Source organism: Lissotriton helveticus, chromosome 5_1 (genome assembly GCF_964261635.1).
Source record: "Lissotriton helveticus chromosome 5_1, aLisHel1.1, whole genome shotgun sequence".
In the NCBI taxonomy this organism is placed as follows: Eukaryota; Metazoa; Chordata; class Amphibia; order Caudata; family Salamandridae; genus Lissotriton; species Lissotriton helveticus.
The window spans coordinates 439,949,784-439,975,495 of record NC_136065.1 but is presented as its reverse complement, the minus strand read 5'-3'; the positions used below and the strand labels follow the sequence as shown (position 1 = coordinate 439,975,495).

The following is a 25,712-nucleotide window of genomic DNA, read 5'->3' as shown; positions in this document are numbered from 1 at the left end:
GACACCACGCAACCCAACAGTGACCATCACCACAGGCGCATCCCAGCAGGGATGGGGAGCACACATGAACCAACTCCAACAGATGCGATCAGGCACATCAACTACCTGGAACTAAAGACTGTGTTCCTCGCCCTAAAAGCCTTCCAGAAACAACTGTACAGGCAAAGAGTGTTGATACAGACCGACAACACCACAATGATGTTCTATATCAAGAAACAGGGAGGAACACAATCAGTCGCACTATCGAACCTAGCGTAGGTATGGAGATGGGCCATCCCACTCAAGAGAGACCTCCTAGCTATACACCTACCAGGGAAGGACAACATGGAGGCAGACTGGCCCAGCAGACAGACATCGGCATCCCACGAGTGGGAGCTTAATGCACAAGAAACACAAAGGCTATTCAAGAAGTTGGGGACTCCGACAATAGACCTATTTGCAACACACCAGAATTCAAAATGCCGATACTACGCATCCAGGCAACCAGGGGAACAATCACAAGGGAATGCCCTATGGATAAGCTGCTTGAAAACATTTGCCTACGCTTTTCCCCCCCGATAGTGAAAAGATTCCTGTAAGGTAGTGAAAAGATTCCTGTAAGGGGCTAAAAGGATAGCACCACCCAAAAGGATGCCACCACCGGCATGGAATCTTAATTTAGGCCTAACAGAGCTTATGAAGGCACCTTTCGAACCCATTCATAAGGCATCTCTACAAATGCTCACAATGAAGACAGCCTTTCTAGTGGCAATCACCTCACTACGCAGGGTAAGCGAACTGCAAGCGCTAACACTGCAAGAACCCTACATTCAAATACACAATGATAGGGTGGTAATGAGAACTGACCCACACTTTATGCCAAAGGTGGTGTCAAGGTTTCACATGAACCAGACAATACAAATACCAAGCTTCTTTCAGAACTTATCCACAAGCGCAGAGAGGGCACTGCACACTCTGGACGCTAGAATGGCAGTAATGCATTACATGGAAAGAACTGAAGAGCACAGGAAAACAAGTTTTGTGTCCTTCGCAAGCACTTTCCTGGATAGACCAGTAACAAAGAGCACCATTGCATGATGGATCGCGCAAACAATACAATTCTGCCACAAGCAGGCAGGTCAAGAACTGAGGGGGCACAAGCCCTCTCTACCAAGAAAAAGGGAGCAATAATAGCCTTCCTGGCTAACACACCCATTCAAGACATATGCCTGGCGGCAACATGGGCTTCAGTGCCCACGTTCTCTAAGCACTACTGCGTGGACATACAGATGAACAAGGAAGCACAAGTAGGACAGAAAGTGCTTCAACCTATATTCATCAACCAACGCTCATCTTCCACCCAGCCGCCACAAACTTAACAAACCGCTACAAAGTCTATGCTCAGCATAGTGAATCCAGAAAGATTCACGCTGCAAAACGAATAGTTTCTTACCCGTCGGTGTAGTTTTGCAGCTTGAAGAGCTTTCTGGATTCACTAGCGAACCCACCCACCTCCGCCAGAAAGATGAGTCAGGAGAAGAAGGTGGAAATACAAGGAATTAATACAAACAGACAATTTAAGAGATACAGTGAAAAATAAGTTACTTTAAGGAAGAACTTGAAAACATTGCCAAGGATCACGAACAGAACAAAAAAACAAGGAAAAAAGAATCCAAAGATGGAGCCCAAAGGTGGGAGCTTATGCAGGAAGCGTGCCGACGTCACAGGAAGTACACCAGAAGGTGGGACGTCGACGCCCACATGGGCTACGAAAAAAAAAGATGATTCCGGACCCAACCACTAGACCGTGGAATAATGCACAGCATAGTGAATCCAGAATGATCTTCAAGCTGCAAAACTACACTGACAGGTAAACTATTTGTTCCCTCCCGCAGACCAACTGTAATTGCATTGCCACTGCGCTCCAGTATTTCTGTATGATGGGACATTCCCATATTATGTGATAAATGCTCCCTCTTGCATGCACTGTCTGTTACACCTGGGGTCTATTTTAAAGAGAGCTGCATGTCCTAGTAGAGACAACGGCAGCGTTCTCCAGTGTTTGATATCTTTTTGTAGTCGTCGAAGAGACCCTAGCAAGTTCCAAGTGTAATACAGGGTGGGATCATGAGGCACTGATTCCTAGGTAGCGGAAGCTGCTTTCTGCCATTGTTATTGAACATCCTGGAGGTAGTTTGGGTTTGGGGCTGCAAAGGGTGTAAAGCATGGGTACTCACAAACTTTCTCTCGGGGCCAAATATACAGTGTGGTTTGTGGCTGAGGGCCGCACCGGTGGGGGCGGGGTCAGAGGGGGAGGGGCGGGGCTAAAGCAAAACAAAAATTGTAACCATGAGGTTAAACACAGGTCCCTGCAGCAGACATCTTCGTCCACTGAGCCACCAGACCCAGCATACACACACCTTTCTCTCTCTCCTTCTCTCTCTCTCCCTCTCTCCATCCCTCCCTCTCCCTCTGTCTCCCTCCCAGTCTCCCACTCTCCCTCTGTGTCTCCCTCCCAGTCTCCCACTCACCCTCTGTCTCCCTCCCAGTCTCCCACTCTCCCTGTGTCTCCCTCCCAGTCTCCCACTCTCCCTGTGTCTCCCTCCCAGTCTCCCACTCTCCCTGTGTCTCCCTCCCAGTCTCCCACTCTCCCTGTGTCTCCCTCCTTGTCTCCCTCCCTCTGTGTCTCCATCCCTGTCTCCCACTCTGTTTCCCTCCCTCCCTCTGTGTCTCCCTCCCTCCCTTTGTGTCTCCCTCCCTCCCACTGTCTCCCTCCCTGTCTCCCACTCTGTTTCCCTCCCTACCTCTGTGTCTCCCTCCTGCCCTCTCTCTGTGTCTCCCTTCCTCTCTGTCCTCTCACCTGTGTGTGTGTCACCCCTCAGCCCGGGCTGAGACAGCTTCCCCGGCCGCGCGCACACAGCCCCACCAAGTACTTCATGGGTCTTTAAAAGACCATTTACATGTTAATGAGGCTTTGTTGAATTTCACCTCTTAGGCCCCTGCAGCTCCCCTCCAGCTCCGTGTTGAGCGCAGTCTCACAGCGCTCAGACCAATCATAATACTGCCCTACAACGTTTGGATTGGCTGCAGGGAGCCTAAGAGCCCTGGTGCTTCCTGTCTCCCCTGAGAAGCCAGGAAGAAAACGCAGGAGAGGTGGCGGCCGGCCGGGAGATAAGTGATTTTTTTTTTTAACCATCTCTCACCCCGCCCCCCGCCCCTACTCCCCCGACCCACTGCTGCTTCCAGGTAGCAGCCGAAACTGCAGACACACACACACACGTGTGTTTTTACTCTGACTTTGGGCTGTCTCTCACTGTTCAGTACTTGTTTGACTCCCAGCTAGGTTTGTGCTACCCAAGGTGCTCTCTCAATCCCAGAGAATCGTCATCGGAGGATGAGTTTCCTGATCAATTTGCAATTAAACCCATTTCCCTCATAAACAGACACAACAAAAGTGAATGATCAAATATGCAAGGCAAGAGGCTTCCAATCTGTCACAAAAACCAAGCCAGAATGTAAACGGTTTCAGCTGCACTGCCACCAAAGACCTGACCTGGGGCCAATTCGATCAATTCATGTCCTGCATGTAAATTGATCTCTGCCTTAAAAAAATGTGCAGGAATTTCCTACTGGAATTGTATATTCTTCCAACTTTTAGTTAGTAGGTAGATAGTTTAATCTTTGTGTTTCGTTGTGTGGGAAATGAATTTGATTTGGCATATTTTTAGATCTATTTATTTGAAATTATTTCCAGAGAACCACGTTCATCTCCTTGCTGCCACTTCAGAAATGTTTGCTACACATACATCGTCCAAACCTATCCTGATATTATTTACGTCGCGCGCAGTATTGTGGAATAGGATTCAACATGGTCTTCAGAAACTTCAGGCTTAAAAGCGCTTTACCTTGAAAGCTATATTTGTTATGATAGTTTTGCGTGAAACAGAGGGATAAACAAATCTGGATATTGGGTTTGTGCATGTGAGGAGGGGTGTACGAAGCTGAAATATCAATGTTGTGCATTATTTAAAAAAAAAATAGAACTTTCCAAAAGCCACGGATTTGGCATTTTTAGAAGAAAAAAAAAACGAAAAATAGTATATGTAAAAATACCACAAGTTGGTTATGCAGGGAAATATCCCACAAGACTTTTTTTCTAAGCAAAAGCTCCCGTAAAAAATAAATGGTGGTACAAAATAGACCCAACTGATATTTTGCAAGATATTTCACACTAACGTGAGAAACTTTACAGCTGTGTGGTGTTTGCTGCCTTCGGAGGCAGAATAGTTAATTTGCACAATCCTAATGATGAGCAGCTAGGGTCGGACCATCCAGTTTCATTTGAATTTTCGCCACTTTAAATCTCCCTTTCGGGCATAAGGTGATTTGGAAAGTTTGGTAATGAGCCTCTCATTGCTTGGAGAGCGTGGGCTGATCACTCGTCACTGACAAAATACAGTCTTTGGGAGGGCAGGAATTCGACTTCCAAAAGGAAGATTTAAACGTCCATCATTCCGAAGCCAGTAAACTGAGTACCAACAGCAGATCGAATTAGCATCTGTGCGGTATTTACCGCCGAACAGAACGTATTACTGCTACTACTATGGGAATAAATTCAAAAGCGGGTTCGAGACCAAAAAAGCGTGTCTCTGGTAACTCGGTTGGAAATACTGTTTATTTAACCTGCTCGAGTTAATACTCTGTGTCTCCATCCCTCCCTCTGTGTCTCCCTCCCTGTCTCCCACTCTCTGTTTCTCTCCCTCCTGCCCTCTCTCTGTGTCTCCCTTCTCCCTCCCTGTCCTCTCACCTGTGTGTGTGTGTCAGCCCTCAGCCCGGGCTGAGACAGCTTCCCCGGCCACGCGCACACAGCCCCATCAAGTACTTCATGGGTCTTTAAAAGACCATTTACATGTTAATGAGGCATTGTTGAAATTCACCTCTTAGGCCCCTGCAGCTCCCCTCTGACAATCACTGGAATCCCCCGGCCCCCTAGGCTGCTACGGCTGTATTTGCAACACTATTTAATTTATTTATTTTTAAACACATGTGTCTGCAATGTCCGCGGGCCAACCAGGAAGGCTTGCCGGGCCGCCACCGGCCCGCGGGCCGTACTATGAGTACCCCTGGTGTAAAGTGTCGATTTAGACCAGTTTATGGTGTATCCTGAATATTGACAGAAATTGGTGAAAATTTGGAGGGCCCTGTAAATGGAAGCGCTGGGTGAAGACATATAGAGTAATGTCATCCGCGTATACCGGGATTCTGTCCTCCCACCCCATGGTCCATTTGAGTCCACGGATCAGGGGATCCCTCCTTATCCAGGTAGCCAGTGACGTAATATAATTCTTTATTGATTGGTTAAAAAAAAACATTTACGACATGACAAAGATTAATAAAAATGACTGTGATAAAAGCTTTAAAACAATTAATTTGAAATAGTTTAAAATTGAAGGGCCAGTAAGATCTCATAATGTTCCGATGCAGTACATAAATCTAGGTTTCTTGTAGTCTCTGATTTGGATGTTGTAACTCTTTAACTCAACCGCTCTGCTATGCTGGGAAGACTTTTAGGTTGGAGAGTGGCTTCGAGGAGTTTTAACGCTTTATGGACAAATTTCGCAAGCCCAATGTTTAGCTTGGTGTTATGGGGATCAAGAGCGGCCATTATTGCTTGACGGCAAGATCGAACTCCCAACATAATACATTGGCCTCGCAACAGTGACCGTCTGGCTATGAGCAGTGCAGGGCATGCACAGACAATATGTTCCATAGATTCTGAATGGTAGCCACACAGTCTGCATTCCGTGCTGCTACACGCTCGCCGCCATTCCGGGAGGTTCATTAGAAAGGGACATTCTCCCATCCTCAAGGCTAGAAACTTGCGTTTCCAATAAAGTGCATATGTGCTTGACAGGTAGAGCGGCTGCACACCCATTTTAAAATTGCCAATTACAGCCCAGGCGTGCCTCCTCTTTGAGAGTATCGCCCTGTCAGAGTGAAAGGACCACAGTCTTACGGATTTTTTGATGGCAGACTTAAACACCGAAAAAGATGGGTTAATGTCCCAGAGGTCTTTTGCGCCTAGTAACTGTAGGCTATAACCCAGGAGTTGCCGATGCTTGTGGCTTGTCTATTTTCGCTGTATTTCCTGCCAAAGTCGGGCCTCCAAGGAACCCTCCTGGGCAAGGCGCAGTCTATGACAAAGTTTAATGAATGCGCCTGCCTCCACTCCATGCTGATCTTGGAGACCAAATTCAAGTCTCATTTGAGCTGGTGAGGCAGATTTTGGCAATCCAAAGGCTCTTTTAAAAAATGTTATTAACTTGTTTATTAATATACTGGTTGTGCCTTTGGTGATCTCATGGCCATACGTCAAAGAGTTGATTACTTTGGCTTTCGTTACTTTCAGCATAGTTGTTAAACTGGGACCTAGTAACTGTTTTGCCAACTTTGCAGCAGCCACGTCTAACGACAGGGCTTTGATTTTTAATGCTTCTTTGTGCTTCTTGAAGGAGCCTCTTCTATCCAGAAAGATACCCAGGTATTTGTAACTTGGGGTTGAGTCTAGCTTTATTTTGTTGAAGTACCACCTTTCTGTTGACCTTTTTTGCTTCCCAAAAGAGATGGTTTTAGTTTTTGACAAGTTAAGCTCTAGATGGTTTCTTGTCGTATAGGGTAGCAATTCATCCAGTAGTCTCTGGAGACCCACTTTTGTGTGGCTTAAAAGCACCAGATCATCGGCGTAAAGCAAGTTGGTGATACGTGTCCCGTCGAGTTGGGGAGGGTGGCAGTTTACACTGTCAAGAACTGGAGAGAGGTCGGATATAAACAAGTTAAAAAGAAGTGGGGCCAATACACACCCTTGTTTGACTCCTGTTTCAGTTTGGATCTTCCTGGAGACATGGCAGCCTTCGCCTAGCTTTATTCTGATCCATGTTTCCGTGTGAAGTTAATTATTGCCTGAAGAAGAGGCTGTGGAATGCCCCATGATTTTAGTTTCTGCCATAACAGGCCCCTGGGCCCGCGGTCGAAGGCTGCTTTGAAGTCTGCAAAGCAGCAGTGCAGCTGGATATGTTGGCAGGTTGCTTTTTCCATCAAGACGGTTAGCGTTAACAAGTTGGTTGAGGTACCGGAGTTAGCCACAAAGCCCGTCTGGTTGAAGGGAAGGCGTCCGGTTGATTCAGTCCAATCCTGTAGCTCCTCCAAAAGAATATTAGCAAAGTACTTAGACTCCACATCAAGAAGCGCTACCATTCGATAATTTTTTGGCTCATTTCTCTTCCCGCCTTTGAAGATTGGGTGAATAACTGCACCTCGCCAGGATTCTGGGACCGTGTTGTTTAGACTGCAGTAGAGAAATAAAGGAGTCCAGTATTCTGACCATAGGCTAATGTCAGATTTAAACATGGCTTGAGGGAGGCCATTCGGGCCGGGGGCTCAATCTGCTCTGGCTTTCCTTATGAAGCTTGAGATCTTGTTTTTTAAGGCATCCGGCGACACCGTGGGCTCTAGTGAAGTATCACTCCGTTTCATTGGCTCCTTGTGAATGTGATCTTCAGATGGAATGACTACAGGCCAGGCCCGACTCGAACTCTCCAGACCCAGAATAAGTCTCAAAAGTTTGACAGGGCTGGCAGAGTCAGTGCTGTTTGTGTTGGTGTCTCTGAAGTGAAGGGATAAAAACTTACACCAAACTGCTTCGCTGATATTTGCGTTACCATATACACTTGCGCTTTGTTTACTCCTGTTTACAAGGGACCAGAATTGCTTCGAGTTAGAATTTTTACTTTCGTGGATCAACTTCAGCCAGAATTGATCCGAGGCCGCTAGTTTCTCCTTTTGTGCGGCGATTCTGAAGGCAGCTTGAGCTTGCTTATAATTATTGTAATACGTTTTATTGCTGGGGATCTTTCGTGATTGGCGGAGTGTTCGATTCCTCTCCGTTCTTAATTTCCTTGTGGCTTTTGAGATGTAGAATTGAGAAGTTTGATTTCTCTGGCTCCTCCTTTTCGGAAGTTCATTGAGAAGGAGATTTGTAAGAGGTCCAGCCACTGACAACATGAGTATTTAGCTCTAAAGAGTTTTGTAATAGGGCTCTGCTTTTTGCCGTCAGGGATGGGGCCGAGGAATTTGACCACTCTATTCGCTTTAAGTCCTCTGTGTGGCTGCCTGAGTGAGAGTAGGCCAGTTCTTGGTGATATGGATTGCGGGTGGAAAGTGTTATTTGTGCCCGATGGTCACTTTCTCCTTGCGGAGCAATTTGATAGTTCTTAATCCAGGGCAGTATTTCTCTACTCCCTAGGGTAAAGTCCAAAAACGAAAGGGATCTACCACCTGACCGGGTCCATGAGGGAGGGATGTCAGGAGAAAAGCGCCCATTCAGTAAGGTAAATCCTAAGCTGTAGAATTGCATTACCACATATTCACCCAATGGTGATGATTTATTTCCAACAGGGATTGACTGGGATGCAAAATGTGGGGGAGTTCTGGGGAGGTCGAGTCCTGGATCGTCGGAAAGATTGCAGAAAAAATGAGTGTTGAAATCACCTGAAATTATACTTGGTGTACTGCCATACTTGCCTATTAGATCGCAGATGGAGTTGATCAGGCTGTCCATTTTGGGTTTTTTCTTAGTAGTGCAGGGAGATATATAAACATTGAGAATGAGCAGCTGCGGGTCCATGGGTGAACTTCACAAGATTATTCCTGAGAGCCAATCCTCCTCAAATTTGATCTGTTCAATACAATTAGTTAGTTTTGTCGATACATAGATCGAGAGACCGCCGCTTGGTCTACCGAACTTGGACTGCCTGGTAGCAGGAGTCATAAACTCCAGATAGCCCACTATTGGGATGCTTTCTCCTGCCCAAGTCTCCTGTAGAAGGAGGATGTCGTGTTCTTTTAAAAAAATTTAGAATGGCAGGAGATTGTTTTTCCAGGCCAAATCCATTAATGTTCCAGGAGCATATCGTCAGATCTTGGTTAATGGGGGTTCAATCGGTCTTGTTACCGGATAGAATCCCCGGCAGCCATAGCCAGTCTGTTTCACCAACATTTCGTTGGTCAATTGCTTGGTCAGTAGTTCCGGTTGGAGAACTGCCTCTTGCAGACTTCAATACTGAATATGGGGTTAAGGAGGAGCTAAAAGTGCCTGCCTGGTTGTTTTCCAATATTGAGTGGTAACGAGGGGCGCTTGGTGTTGTTGTTGTTACACCCCAAGTTTTAAATTGGTCGGTTTTCGTCAGGACCAAATCCCTGATTGCCGGTGATAAGTGTAGCTTCGCCCATATTGGATCCGGTGAATGGAACAAATTTGATAGCGATTATATCTCTCGATTGTAGATGATTTAAATCTGAAAGGGATTTGAAGAGTTTCAATATATTCCCACGGTTAAGGATGTCGTGAGGGCCCCTTGAAGTAAATTCTGGAATAAGCAGCAGTTTGATGTTCTCGTTGCTACTTTGGGACTCACTGGGCTCATTGGCCATTACTGGCGGTTTTTGCTTTGGTTTTTCCTCAGGATGCTTTCTTGAGTATGTGGGTATGGTAAATGATAAGTGGGGCAATTCTTTATGATTGGTATTTAAGGATTGTTGGAGACGACTTTTGTTAGTGGACACCGATTTGCTATGGCTTGAGTTGGTATCGTGCTCACGACCAGATTCTATAACTGTGCTCTGTGTGCATAGGTTATTCTCCTCGACAATAGGTAGATGAGGGAAACTGGTTTCCTGGGCTGGCATGCGAATAATTGCTGGACAATGTTGCTCTGCTTTCGATTCTGGAAGCTTAGAGAATGATTGTATGGAACTAGAATTTACTTGTGTGGATGGCAGAAGAGGGTTTCCCAGATCTTGGGGTAGCGCTGAATGGTCCCAGTTGAGGGTTCTATCTGAATGGGCAGCTGGTTCAATAATAATAGATGATTTGTCGGATCTCTCTTCAAAAATAGTGTCTGCGGCCAGTGGAACATTTCCTGGAGGTGCTGAGTCGCTCCTAGGAGAGTTGCTTATATTTAGGTTTGTTGTGCCAATTTTTTTACTTATTCCGGCTTTTTCGTTGTCTTTTCCCTTTTCGACAATCGATGTAAATTTTGATTTTTAAATGGTTCGATGGTGGGTGGATTAGCTACTGCTGATTCTGTGGTGGTTGGTGAAGGTGAACTGGAGTGGACTTTAGGACAGGGTGAATCATGTACTTGGCTTGAGGCCTGAAATGTGGAAATTGGCAACTTGGACTCTGAGGGTTTCTTTATTTCCGTTAGGACGGCTGAAAGGAATTGGGGCAAAGATGAGAGGAGTCGATTTATAGGGGAGCAGCAGCACACTGATTGCACCAGTTGAGTTTGGGCTTGAGCTTTTTTGATAAGATCGTTGAGTGCCTCCAATTTTTGGTCGATCCCAGCAGTGTACACCACAAGTGTGTTTAGCAGGTGCACCTGCATATCCATATTATCTGAGTGATATGTTAGTGCCGCTGACGTTGTTTGAAAGGTTTGTAATAATTGGGCCCATAGATTATTAAGGTTAGCCGAGGGAGAACTGTCCTGCCTTTCGGGTTCTTTTAATTCGGTATTGAAGAACGATAAGTCCAAAGAGTTATTAATTTTGTTGATATTTGACCCTTCTCAGGTGACCTTTTGATCAGCTTCTTCCCCTTGATTTTCCTTGTCCACAGAGTAATCTGCTTCTCGTAAAGCTGGGATACTAAAAAATGCTTGTGGTTGGGCCCCGGCCTGTGATAATGCGGCTTTTGGACTCTTTTGTAGCTTATACGATTTAGAATCGATTGATGGGTAAGGTGCAGATGGGGAAAGCAGGCTTAAATTTAATAATGGTTGAAAAGTTGGCAGAACGACGTTGCTATGCGATGATGCATTAAATGAAGCTTGTTCTAGCGGTGTTGAATCATGGGCTGAGGGTTGGGGGGGGAGCTTGTTGAGGTTGGCTGAGGTCCAGGGCTTCTAGGCCACTTTTGCAGAAGGATTCTGTTGTTGATAATAAAATGTTAGATTGCCCTAGGTCGAAATGCCCTCCCTCAACACTGTGGATCGTTGGCTGAACCGTGATTTGGTATGGCCATAGCTCGGAGGCTACCAGGGTGAGGACCTGCCGAGGAAGAAGTGCCTGTTGTTCATCCTGAGTGCTTGTAGGGTTCTTCCGTGCTTTAGCTGGGACTACGGTCCTAGAGTAGTCCCTTAGGGAGGCTTTGATTTTTGTTGGTTTAAGTTGTTCTTTGGGGCCAGATAATTGGTCCTTGGCAGATAGATGGAGATGTGCAGACCCTGGATCGGATACTGTCCTTTGTTTTACTGATGATTGGAGGGGGAAGAATGCCACCGGGGGTTCAGCTAGTAGATCGCAGGAGTCCATTTTCTTTGCACCTTTTTTAGGTGGATTTAATGGCATTTTCCTTGTTCGTCCTGACCTCATCCCGGGTGCCCTAAAGCTTCCCAATTGATCCTAGAAATACCTGTTGGGTGTTTTGAGTGGTAGTCCAGGTTAGTGGATTGATGGGATGTGGCAGTCAAGTTAAATTAATTTGAGCCCTTGATTTTTTACTGTAGTTTTATTAGTTGGAATTTGATATTATTAAATGTTTGTTACAGGGTAGTCCCTGTGTTGATAATTTGGAGAGCTTTGCCAATTCCAGGGGACCCTCCGGTAGACCTTAGAGGATTCTTGAGTGTCCGGTTTTTCTAGAGGCCCGCGCAAATGGTATGAAATATATTTCCTGATTTTACCTTGTTTTTAAATAAAAAAAAAAAACTTTTTAAATTTTTTCCTTGTTCATTCTTTACGTGTGTACCTTTAATCAAATGTGTTTTAACACCAGTTTTCCTTTGTTCTTTGGGTATTCCTTGGTTGTAACTTAGTTCTTTAATTTGTTTCATTTGTTGGTTCTCCTTGTTCTCCTTATTTCCTAATTTAATGATGATTACTATAATGGTATGATTAATGGCAGCTGGTCGTGGCTCGAGCATTAGCGCAACGATCAAAGGAGACAACGGGCATCCCTCTCTTGTTCCTCTTTTTAGGGCGATGGAGTGCGAGTTGTACCCATTCACCACTACCTGTGCTAGTGGGTTAGCTTAAAGCTACTCGATCCACGAGATGTATTCTGTACCGAAACCCAACCGTTCCAGTACTGTGTAGAGATAGGGCCATTCGATGGTGTTAAACGCCATCTGAGCATCCAATAATATCACTGCATCTTCCCTTATGAATTCACTGCTGCCCAGAATGGCATGTAAACATCGGAGGTTTAAGGCTGTGTTCTTCCCTGGCATAAAGCCAGATTGATCTGGGTGCATTCGTTTTATCAGTAATAGTTTGGCCAGTATCTTTTCTTTGTCGTTGAGCAGCGATATGGGATGATGCAAGCTGCACAATTCTGCCATTTTACCTTGTTTGTGGATGACCACTCTAGTGGCCATTCTCTGGTCCCGTGGAAGGTTCCCCTGTCTACTGTCTTGATACATCTGACGTAGATGAGGTGCGATTGTCGATGCTATGAGTTTGAATACTTCAATTGGTAGGCCACTTGGGCCCATTGCTTTCCCTGATTTAATGCTTTTAACTGCGCCTGTGCTTTCGTTGTCAGTAATGTCACTGTTTAGGTAGTCAGCCTCCTCTGGGTATTGTGTTAAAAGATGCTTGTCTGACAGTAACTCTTTGGAGTCATTGATGGTAGCAGGGGGTGAGGGAATGTATAGTCTAGTGTAATATTGTGCGAATAGGTCCGCTATATCTTGTGGATCTTTTACAAGCTCCTCATTTTCGGCTCGGAGACATGTCACCCATTTGTTTGCTTTTTCACACCTGTCTAACCATGCCAGTTTCCCCGCCTTATCTCCTGTCTCGTATATCCTGTGATATGATGTTAGTCGACTACTCTTTGCCTCCTCTGTCACAAAGTTTTTGTATTCTTGTCGTTTAAGATCTAGTAAGTGTTTAGCCTCTTACGTGCCGGAGTACGTGTGCTGTTTCTTTCTCTAGGATCTCTTTTTCTAATTGTGTAATTACACCCGGTCTATCTTTTTTGTGAGCAGCCATCTGGGATAGTGCTTGCCCTTTAATGACTGTTTTGTAAGTTTCCCATAGTGTTTGTGGGGATTGTATGGAGCCTTTGTTTTCGGTACAATTTTTAGTTGTATGAGTGAGATAGTCACATATATGTGGAGTTTTGAGGTATTGGGGATGCAGAGTGATCATTATATGGTGTACTGGTGCATCGCATGCGAATCGGGCCGAAAGAGGAGTATGATCTGATATTCCTCGTGCCATTTGTCGGATATCCTTAAGAGGCCAATTGGTCCGGCCAAGCTAGGATATAGTAGATTTGTGACTGGCTGTTAATCAATCAATCATTTGCATTTGTAAAGCGCGCTTCTCACCTGTGGGGGTCTCAAGGCGCTGGGGGGGTGAGGGGGGTCAGTTCTCAAAAAGCCAGGTCTTGAGCTGCCTTCTGAAGGAGAGGTGGTCCTGTGTGGTGCACAGGTGGCTGGGAAGAGAGTTCCAGGTCTTCGCTGCCAGGTAGGAGAAGGACCTGCCCCCGGCGGTGGCCCTGCGGATGCGGGGCACGGCTGCCAGGGCTTGTCCTGTCAAGCGCAGGGTGCGAGGAGGACAGTAGAAGGAGAGGCGGTGGTTGATGAGTTTTGGTCAGAGGTTGTGAAGGGCTTTGTGTGCGTTGGTGAGGAGCCTGAAGGTGATTCTCTTGCTGACTGGGAGCCAGTGAAGTTTCTTCAGGTGTCCGGAGATGTGGTGGTGGCGGGGGATGTTCAGGATGAGTCGTGCGGCTGCGTTCTGAATTCGTTGAAGTTTCTTCTGTAGCTTGGTAGTGATGCCGGCGTACAGAGTGTTCCCATAGTCCATGCGGCTGGTGACGAGGGCGTGGGTGACTGTCTTCCTGGTGTCGGTGGGGATCCAGCGGAAGATTTTGCGGAGCATGCGGAGGGTGTTGAAGCATGCCGATGTCACTGCGTTGACCTGTCTGTTCATGGAGAGGGACGAGTCCAGGATGAAGCCGAGGTTGCGGGCGTGGTCGGTGGGTTGGGGAGTGCTGCCCAGGGCGGGGGGGCCACCAGGATTCGTCCCAGGCGGTGGGAGTAGGGCCGAGGATTTGGACCTCCGTCTTATCGGTGTTGAGTTTAAGCCGGCTGTCTGTCATCCAGTGCGCTACTTCCTTCATGCCTTCGTGTAGTCTGGTTCTTGCTGAGGTGGGGTTGTTGGTGAGGGAGAGGATGAGCTGAGTGTCGTCGGCGTAGGATATGATGAGTCCGTGTTTGCGTGCGATGTTCGTCAGGGGGGGTCATGTAAATGTTGAAGAGGGTGGGGCTGAGGGAGGATCCTTGTGGGACGCCGCAGATGACTTTAGTAGCTGTAGATTTGAAGGGGGGGAGTCGGACTCTCTGTGTTCTTCCGGAGAGGAAGGAGGTGATCCATTCCAGGGCCTTGCCTCGGATGCCGGCGTTATGTACACCTGAATGAAAAGTGAAGTATAAAAAAGTCTGGTTTGCCATTTCTCCCTACGTATTCTGCTAAGGAGGCACCACTGCAAGGTTTTTGTCTCTTGGGCAGGGTTGGGCATTGCGATCTATTGTACCTCATAACACCATATTCAGACATCCCTCGCTAGTAACCAGTCTCATTTTGGCAGATCCAGTATTCGGTTTAATTCCGGGATATTAGTCTTCTGTAATGTTGGTGGGATATACACTGACAACCCTGAGTAGTCTACCCTCACATGTGCCAGTGGTTGCCGCGATTCTACCCAATGGATCCATGTGGGATCTTCCTAGAATAAAAGGGAAATTCTTGCGTATGAGGATTCCGGTCCCTCTGGACCCAGTTGTGAAACCAGCGTGGGCCACTAGAATGTATCCCCATCTATCTAATGCTTTGCATTTATTATCCATGAGACGGATAGCTTTTAGTAATACCACGTCTGGGGTATGCCTTTTAATAAATTGGAAGACTACACTTATCCTAAGCTTATCTCCCAGACTGTTAGCGTCCCAGGATAGCAATCTGAGGGAGGAAAGCGTAGTACCAGATGTCACTAAAGGCACCTTGCAGTATGATGTCTGTCTCGAAAATGTAAGATATGGGCCAGGATAGGTCTTGGAGGGGTCCACCTTGTACTCAGTGTGCTCTCTCAGCAGAAAAGTAATTTGACAAGCCCCTGGGTTGTAGGTGTTTCAATATAAGGTCTTACACAAAGAGATCAGTAGCCGGTCCCTCTGCACATTCGGTAACGCCTATTATACGTACATTGTTCCTCCTGGATCTACCTTCGTACTCTTACTCATCCAGCTTTGCTTCAAGTGCTTTTGTTGTAGTGGTCAGAATGTTCACTTGTTGCTGGAGGGTCATGGAGTCAGCCTTCAAGTTTTGGGTTACTTCTTCCACTTGCAAGACTCCGTCACTCAACTTGTGTAGATCTGCCCTTACCAGAGCTACTTCGTAAGCCATCAAATCTATTCACGTTTCTGATGATTGTTGAACCTTCTTGATAGCTGACATAATGTCTTTCAGGGTTGGTTCGTCCTTCTCTGCTGCTGGCTCCTGCGTGCTGCCGCCATCATCTTGTCCATTTTGCAGGGTGAATTTGCCTAGTTTGTTTTGTGCCTCGACCTCCTTTGCCGCTCAACATAGCACACCCGAAGAATTTCCTAACTTGTGGAACGTTATGGGCTGGGAGTTGATCCCCGGGTACTCACAGCTACTTGACCAGGAAGTTACAGTGCAGCCTGTTGGATTTCCCCAGTTGGGCGAGATCTCCCTCCCTTGATTACTGCATGGGTTGCATGGCAGTGCTCCAAAGTGCGGCACACAATGGGACCGGTAGGTGGAAGGTGCTTGGAAGTTGTCAGTGGAATTATGGAGAATCGCACCAGATATCGCACCTTATCGGTAGCTCTTCACTTAATTAACGTGTCCACCCCGCTTGGTAGCGTCTTCTGCCTTCTGTGGGTAAGTGCTGGAGAGGTTGCCGGCGCCACACCCCTAGGAGCTAGGTATCTTCTTTGAGCTTGCTGTATTAGCGGTGGGGGGGACGGGGGAGGGATCTAAGCTCACCCCACAACTTGCCAGCTCCTTTGTTTCCTACCAACCACTGGCTGCAGGGTAGTTCTTCAGCCTCTTTGTTTGCTTCACATTGTGTTGTAGTCTTTCCTTTGGCGTTGGCCAGTTCGTTCCACCATTCGCCGTATTGTAAGGATGCTTCGGTTCCACCTGCACATCCAGTAACATACAGCCGCGTCTCGCCCCCAGGCTTGCAGCCCAAGCAACGCCCCTCCTAATAGGCCAGCGGACACATCTTCCCCTTCTAGCGGTGCTGGGGAGTTCCAGGCCTCTGAAGTCGCCGCTGGGGGAGGGAACCCACAGAGCCTCGGAATCCTCTGTAGCACTCCACTCACTGCGCTCGCCCTCCGGCCATGTCTACTGTGGGTCCAGTTGCCACACTAATTGATTTTCCAATGCGGACGAGAACACTGCTGCCGGACCTCGGAAGGTGCATTTTCACACCCCTTTTCAACTGATTTTTAGGCGGATAGACTGAAGGAAGGGAGGGGCATGGGGGGGCAGCGGCGGGGGAGATCAGGGGGGAGATCAGGTTCACGGAGCTCGTTTAGTGTGCGTCCATTTCTTAAGATACCGGACACGCCCCTCTGTGGGCCTTATCCTGATGACTCTTTGAAGCCCCAGGATTTTCTAGGAGTAGTCCAGTTTCTTGTCAGTTGAATTTTTTCCCATTTATCATATTGGAATTTCGAGGTGTTTAAGAGGAAAACATTGAATTAAGAACAGCCTAAGTGGAATGACCAGGACAAAAACCACACTGAAAAGGTGTTAGTAAGTTTAAACTGAAAGATAGCCAAATTTGACAGTATGTATCATGAATTAATTTAGGACGAGAGATGATTAGACAAAAAGTGATATCAACTGATTTATTTTAAAAAATAGAATGACAAAAATCTAGGTTTATATCCGGATTGAAAGTTACCAGAAGACAAAGATAGGTTAAATAGTAATTCCGTGGGGTCAGACTATGATGGCTAAATTTGCACGAGTGGCTGGGTATATCGAAGGAGAGCTGTTAGGGTTGCCCTTCAGATGATCTGTACAATCTCAGAAATGGCTAGAGAACATTAGTTTAGACAAGGGGTTTGCTTGAGAACAATGACATGTTCTCTAATTCATCCAACATGTAACTGGGTCAAGTTGATTATAGATGCATCAGAAGATTTAATGGAAGAAAAACCTTCTACACAGAGCAGATGAGAGAGAAGGTTCAGGAGGTGTGAAAGAACCAGAAGTAAAGTAGTGACAATGATTTGAAGAAATACCTATAACACAAAAAGTATCCTTCCTGAGCAAATCTGAAAGCCTGCTTTTAATCAGCATGGTATTGAAAATGTGTACAGCGCATTTGGTTCATGTCAACGGAGGTCTATTTTCTGAAGCTGTCAGTTTAGCAAAAAATGTTAGTGAGCCATGGCTGAGGGGGCTTACTTGTTGAATTTTTTGTTCAACTGGGGTGAAGAGCATGTGTGGAGTACACCAGAAGATAAGACTTATATAGCCAAATCCGCTTTTTCAATTTGGAAACGTTTGCAAGAGAAGGAAGATAGGGTGATTTACTAGAAGAAGGTAGGTTGCCTGATATAAATGACTATTAAGAAAGAGTTTTAGGAAATATGCATATTAAGTCTAGTGTAACTCCCTTATCGTTATGACGGGGAGGTAATATTAAAATCCTTCGACTAAATAATGGAAGGAAAAAAGAATCAGGCATATTTAGGTCTCCAAAAAGAGTTAAAGGCACAGTAGTCGAGAAAACCAAAATACCTCAATCAAGAACTTGATTGAAATGACATTATTTCAGGAAGACAGTAGACAGCCAAAAAAAGAGTATGTGGTGTACAAGAGAGTAAGAAAATAATGCAATAAGGAGCTTATTCCTAGATGGATATTAGTATGGTTTCCACAGAGTGATTTAAATTGGAAAATGTTTCATCCGATAGTGCCAAGGTTTTTACCTGAATAAGAAAAAGATGATCTGGGATATGTCAGAGCGGCAACATTGAAGAAAATTAAAGCTGAAGATTAAAGTCTAAATAATGCATACCAATTGCGCTCTCCTTTAGCAGGCTGATAAGAGTTCCCTATAGGTCTTTTCAGAACATGTCCTCTGAAGAAAAAACACCTATTCCTTGGCAGTTAAATGCGCCCCTCTCTCTAGTGATGAAGTGCCCACTGGAACCTATTCATCAAGCAAAACGTGAGCTCCTATCTTGGAAAATGATTTTATTGCTGATTGACTTGTGCAAAAATTAGTAAGATTCAAGGTTTTTCTATAATGGAACCATGCATTAGTTTCAGAGATGAGTCATACTGAAGCCCAACCCTTATCCCAAAGGTCTCATCAAACTCATCTGAATGAGACAATATTTCTTAAGTCCTTATGAAATCCTACCAATGTTGCGAAAGGAGCACCTCATACACCTGACATCAAGCTAGCTCTCATATTTTATATGGCCAGAACTAAAGGGCTGAAGAACACGAAGAAGGTCGCCTATCCAGGCTGCTCTCTGTGCAATTGCTGCCCAGTGTAGAAATGGTGTTGTAAAGTGAGTCTAAAAACCAACAGATGGGAACGTCTAACAAGGGCTGAGGATTGTCCCACACATGAAGTATTCCTTTGGCCCCTGACACCCACATCACCAACCCGGAACCTACAAGAATATCCACACTTAGGCAGAGCACTGCTCCTGAGCGAGTCTGGCATTGAGCCCTGTGCACGAATGCCGAAATAGAGGAAAACAAGGGCCCGTCTCCTTCATGCTCCAGTCAAAAGGCTTCAGAGGCTGACAATCCTCCAGCCAAGGGAGACTGCAACAAGGGCACCTGGCACAATTACCCCACACCTAAGCTTCTGTGCCGCAATCTTCCTTGATGCAGTGGGTGAAACTGACTTCAAGACCTCGATCAGCGCCCAAAGACAAGGACATCATGGCTCCAGTCTTGGACGCAGACGAAACCCTGTTTTTCCACCCAGTAACCAGGAAGACCTCAGCAAAATGCCTCATCTGGAACCTCTTCCTCGAAAGTGGAGACTGGCCTTCAAAGGGGAACCTACTTCTAAGCCTCTCACCTTCGAGCCAGCAAAAAGAAAGCAAGTGCATGGAAAAAGCAACAATTCCTCTTCCTTTGACCCAAACCTCACCACCTCCTACCTGCCACCACCACACCCATGTCACCTCACGGACTCCCTCCACCAGAGAGGTCCCCTCTTCAGCATTCAGACCCTGGGGCCCCAGTTGCCATTTTGCCCCTAATGGCCAACTATCATTAGAGAGGACCACTGACCATCCCTGAGATGATTACAACACAAAACCCCTTGGTGATGCAGATCTGTGTATTGGTCAGTCAGGGCCTCATCGCCTGATGAATCCACAGACTATCACAAGGTCAGTCAGAGGACTGCAGCCTACCACAAGGCTGACATGCATGTCACTCAAAAGGAGGAACTCCTCTGGGAGACACTCCAAATCTGAGCACACTGTTCAGTTCCTCACCGAGCTTAAAAGCATGCTAAAGTCTGCTCCTTAAAATTTTAGGGAGTTTTGGAAGGATGAGGTAGTAACTCTGAAGGTCAAAAAGAAATGTAAAGCCTCTCTCAGAAACCCAACATATAATAAGGGCCAGGTTCCACCTGACTCAATGGCTGTGCACACCACCCACAAGTCCGCTGCCTACCCCTGGCGATAAATCTTATTCAGAAAAGAAGAGCAAGAAAATACACACAATAGTCAAAAGAGTGGCAATTGAAACTGAAATACATTTGGCTGATAGCAGTTGGGTGGCACTTCAGTCATGCTGTGACAGGTCACAGTGGGAGGAGATGCAAGAGCTCATAAGGTACAGGAAGCATTAGGAGTTAGTGTCTGAGGGCAAACTCCTCCAACTCCAGATTTAGCCTCTAAGGGGCTCAATACCAGCATTATTCTTAGACGCAATGCTGGACTGTGTATCTCCAGGTTCAAACGCGATGTTTATAAGCATTTCTTCATCATCCCCTTTGGCAGGAAGCACCTTGTTTGGACACCGGGTTAAGATGCTTCAAATATTCACGATACAGAAACAGCAAAGCTCATGGGTCACTCCAAACCATTCCCTTTAAAGGATCCTTTCGGAAGCAGCAGCCCTGGGGTAGACCAAAGACCACCTCACCCGATCATCCCATTTCTTACCTGCGGCAACAGGAGGCTTGCCACCAGCAAGCCAGGATGGCTTTACTACAGAGGTTCCTACATGAGTGTCAGGAACACGGGTGACTCCAGCAAGTGGTCTGCCACTTCAAGTACTTGCCCCGATCCCCTTCTCCCCACCCCCATATCACACGTCCGCTGTGTGTGATGCCCTCATTCATTGGTAGGATAGGCCATCTGACAACCTAGTCCTACCCTTAGCCCAACCCAGCAGTTGACTCAAACTGCACACATCCCCTCCCAGCATCTCTCCTGGGACACTCACAGCAAATAACCTCTTTCTCCTTAAGGAGAACGTGCTGGCTCTTCTACAAAAGGGCACAATATAGAAGGGCTTCCCCTACCTTGAAGATTGACTGACCAAAAGCTGAGCCTAGCACACTCCTGAACAGTGAAATCCCCGATCCACAGTCTGGGCTTAATCATAAATCCTGCAAAAAGTCCCACTTGCATCATCTTTAAATGCAACCCTTCCTAGGGTCCGTTTCAAACTCCATCACGTGAAAGCTGACTCAATAGAGTCCCAGCCTTTCAGCACATGCTTTTTGTTTTTTCAGCCTAATTGTCAATTGATGTAGACTGATCATCCAGATGTGGCTTTTAGATCAGAGACCTATTACAGAGTTGGCTCTAAATGTAGTACCAGTATTCCAGAGGAGGAATTGGAAACGGGACAGTTTGTCTAGATTGGTTTCAAGGGCTTGACAGTACCCTGAGGAGTCCTCCAGAAATTGACTTTAGCCTAGATGTGCCTTCTAAAAGTAATAGCAATCGGGCGCAGAGAGATACAGGATTCTAAAAGAGCCCTTCATGAATAGACACAATACTCGGGATGTGGCATTCACAATTTGTATAGCATGAAGTTGTAAACCCCCTCACCTTTCTGCAAATGTTGTCATCTCTCCCCCTGTTTTTTGCTGACCACAGCATTGTAATATTTTGTCCACTTTGAGGTCACACAAAGAGAATTTTGTTATGTTTAAGGTCAATGAAGGATTTACATGCTGGCTAAATCGTATACATTTGTGTGAGAGACTGAAGCTTGGTAATTTATTTTTCACTGTTGAAAAGACACATTTATTTTTCAGTTGGTTCTCCTAACTTTGTCCCGTTCCACTCTTATGGCGATTCCTGTACGATTGTCTCTAAAGCTCACTTGAGAAAACCTTACACCTTCAGTCACCAACTGTTAAAAATCTTGAAATTAATTCATTGCCACACCACACTTGTAAAAATGAGCTGTCAGAAGAGTATCGCATTAGGGACAAACTTTACCCCTATATTAGATGAGTGATAAAACTCCATGTTCTTGCTCTGCAGTAGCAACCAATGCTAATTGATTGCTGCTTTCCGGTGTCTTGAACTGCCTTCCTTCTTCCAAGTAAGTCTTTTGTTTTAGCCCTAGAAAATTAAAATGTCATTTGCACATTTCCAGCCAGAATCTGTGAGTTCTCGTATAGTCTTCATCTCAAGACCATTTGGAAATTCTCACTTTTCAGAAATGTTTGAAAATTGTAATTTAATATTGTCAAAATGTGAATGTGTATTTTGTTCACTACATATATGATTATGCTTGTCTTCAGATATTTCAATGAGATGTCTGCACAAGGATTGAGACCTCGCACTGTATCCAGTCCAATACCTTATACACCATCACCAAGTTCGAGCAGACCAATCTCTCCCGGTAAATGTATTTAAATGTTTGACACCCTGTTTCAGCTCGTTAAATGTTTGTATATATTTTTTGCGTGCATGAAATATTTGCTCTTGACAGTACTTTTACTAACACATAAGTTGTTTCCAATTCAATGTGAACTCCTCTGGGCCTACTTTGCATTAGTAATAATCAGCATGACTGACTAACTGATCTTGAAGGGTTTACTGCATTGCATACCTCTTGGGGGTAAAGTATGAGTAGAGAACTTTGCTGATATGATAGATCTATGTTTAACTTCTCCAGAGCTCCCTGCTTTAGTTTGGGTTGTTTCCTGCCTACCTACTGTCCTCTATTTCTCAGTCAACATTTTCTTTAAGTCATGCTCACTGTTTCAATTTTCTTTCACCGTAGTTTCTTAGCTGTCAGGCATGAAAGTTATCTTGTTTTGCGAACCTTTGCAGCAACTGACCTGCATAACCTCTGTTTTGGGAACGTTCAACTGGTGCAGCTTGTTCACTGTGTACTGCCATTTGCTCAGGGTCCCTTAGCGACAGCCTGGCGTACATGCCCCACACAGGTTCCCTGATCCTGCAGTAGGTTTTTGTAAGAAAACAGGGCTTTTTGCAGGGCCCCTTCCCCACGTTTTGCTCCCATTTGGGCTACAAGATGCTGGTTTTAGACTGACAGTGCACTGAAGCCCGCTAACAAAGCTCCAGAGCCAGTGCTCTCTCCCTAAAAAGTGGCAAGTGTAATTGACATCTGCAATTGACCGAGACCATTAAGCCCCCCAACCTCCATGAAAGTACCTTGTAATTGGTAGCGTGGTACTCTGGGTCGGGGGGGAGGGAGGGTTCGGGGGGGGGGGGGGGGTTGCTGCACTGGTTGTGCCCCCGAGTGACCCAGGTAAACAGATGACTGCAGGCCTGCCATTGCAGACTGAAGGAAAAGTGATCAATGCTCCATTTCGGCTTTGTCCTCACCATGTGTGATGGGGTCAGAGCACTGCTTTTAATATTCAGTCCCCCTAGGGAAGGTCTCTTGTGCCCAGGAGGCAGGGTACAGTATATTAAGAGTGTAGGCGGCAAGTGCAAGCTTGTGGCTATAGTGGCTTTATCATTACAGTAAACTATACATGAAGGTGGTCTATAGGATGATATGGGACTTGCACCCAGGCACAGCCGCGTTTCTAGCTCCATTATGGTTCGACCTAAATATGTCAACGTTGTTGTCAAACATGCCATCTCTCCCTTGACACAAATCTGTGTCAACAGAAGATTGGCATGCACCCAGGTGGCTACCTACTTGTATCCGTCATCACCTACTGCCAAGACAGGTTTCTGACCTCCTGCCACACAGTGAGCATTTCAAGGAGTCAAAACAAAGGCTTATGTAGGGAGGAGGTCACACCTCCTCCTTCCCAAGTGGGCTAGTGAAGTGTCACATCAGAGTGGTGAGCTTCAAAGGCTGCACCACCTCGGATTTCCATCTGGGTGGTCCTTCTGAGGTATGCAGGAGGTGTACACTTAAAGGAAGGCTGTCCACATCTCCAGGGTGAGCAGCCTGATATGTACAATTAAAGTAGATTTCTGCTATCTTTAGGAGGACAGAAATAGTGGGCTACGGGGTAGAAAAGGTGACCTACACCTCAGACGGACTAGTTGCAGGGACTAACTGCAGGGACTAACTGCCCATTAGCTACTAGCTCCCACAAACCTAACTCTCCTAAATTTAGGATTTAAGGACCCCCGACATCAGAAAATCAGATCTGATCAACTTACTCCAAAGAAGGACCAAGAGGAGACCCGTGTCACCCATCGGACTTTGCCCACCAGCACAAAGTAAAAGAGGGGTATTGTGTCCCTGAGGCAACAGACTTGGATCTGAGTGAACGACTTTTCTCCCTTGCTAAAACTCAACACTCCTGAATTGAACGACCTTTTTGAAAGCTAAAAGCTGCCTCAAACTCCCCTGGATTGGTGGGAATAGTCCCCTGCAAACTGCAGGTAAAGCAACGCTCTGGAACCAAAGAAGCACTGGCCATTGGGCCCTCCGAAGAATCCCCCAATAGTAAATGGTGTAGTGCGTTATGGGAAGTGTAGTCCAGACTTCACCGAAATTTCAAGACGCTACCACACTCGCCTGGACCTCCAGACATCAAAGTTTCGATTAGTTACTGTGAGAAAGTGGCTCTATATATATATACTGGACCAAAGTAAAGTACAGTGTGTATAGTCCACAATCCCCAGAGGTATAACAGAGGTTAAAGTCAGGTCTGACCTTACTCTCTGAAATGGTAGCTTGGTCGAGCAGTAAGGCAGTACCAGAGGACAGTGTAAAACATTTGTTGTACACACTCACTCAGCAAAAGGTTTCACACACTCGGGAACTGAACTCCAGGACAATTGTTTTTATATCAAGATATGTTTTTATTTTTTAGAACCAACAGGTATCAAAATATACTTTTCTCAATATGAGTGATCTCAGGTAGATATTTTGCAGAAAGGCAATACATTTTGTAAGCACAATGGGTACAGTGGTTGCAATAGGCAACACAATTCTAAACACAATTTAACATTGAACTCAATGGAGTTTTCTACATAAATGCAGCTGAATACTTTATAGATTACTTTTGTAACTTCAGGGCTGGATCCTAGATTCAGTCCTGGGGTCTAAGCTGAAAACAGATTGGTGAAAACGTTTTGGTTTTTGCAGTGATTTTTAAAGGATATAAAGGTATTTTAAAAGTTGACACTTAGAAACTTTATAGTGAAAAACTAACAATGTTATCCTATGGAAGGACATGCAAGTCACAGGTAAAGTAGGTTCTCATTACTTTTGTAATCCAGGACTGGACTCCTAGGTTCAGTACTGGGGTCTCTACCTAAGACAGGTAAGTAATTACGTTTTAGTAGTTGGTACAATTTTTAAGGATTATTTGTAGTTTGCAAAAATAGACCGAAGAAATTTCACAGAAAAGCAGTCAATGGTTTCCTATAGAAGAAATTTAGGTTACTAGTAAAACACGGTTATGATTACTTTTGCGGTTCAGTACTGGGCTAAAAGGTACGGTACTGGCTTCTCTCCTGATCACAGATGAGTACTTCGGAATTCGTTATTCGGCTTATTTTAGATTAATATTTTAAAGTTTCAAAACTTCACACTTAGATGAAATGTAACCCCTTAGCTGCTAGGCCTTTTCCCCTCCTATGCTAAGCCTTTTTTTGTCTATTTGGGGTAGTGCGTGCTTAGGCCCCTGTAACTTTTTGACCACATGAGGTATCCACGTAATTTTTGCGTCCTTTTCTTCGAACATCATGGGGATTCTAAAGGTACCAAGGGTTTGTGGATTCCCTTGGAGGGGTCCCAGAAATTAAGCAAAATACAGTGAATTTTTTTTCTTTTCTTAGAAAAATGGGAAAAACAGGCTGCAAAGGAAGCCTCTGGGGTTTTCCCTGCAAATGTTATCAAAAAAGAGTTTGTGGGGCTGAAATCACCATTTTCCCAAATTTTAGGGAATGACAGTCTTTTGTCAGAGAACCAACATTTTTCACACAGGTTTGGCATTTTTCTGGGACGTAGCCTATTTTTGCTATTTTTAGTGCTTCCAACCTCCTTCCAGTTATTGGTAAAAATGAGTATGAAAGCGATAATGGATCCTGGAGAGCTATACATTTTATTAAAGTAGACAAAATTCAGAAAGGGGTCATTTGTCTAAATCCATGAAGGTTTCTTTATAGAAACTAAGTTAAATATTGAAAAAAATGAAAATTAGTTAAAAGAACAGCCTTTTGTGTCAACGT

The 25,712-nt window shown here is 45.4% G+C and overlaps 1 protein-coding gene across 1 annotated transcript in view; it reads left to right on the top strand.

The window, feature by feature from the left end:
- CCDC6 (coiled-coil domain containing 6) overlaps positions 1-25,712 on the top strand; it is a 342,291-nt gene that overhangs the window by 200,525 nt on the left and 116,054 nt on the right. Inside the window, exon 7 of the mRNA XM_078642647.1 lies at positions 21,839-21,939. Coding sequence (XP_078498773.1) covers positions 21,839-21,939 — 101 coding nt within the window. The remainder of the gene's footprint in view (positions 1-21,838; positions 21,940-25,712) is intronic.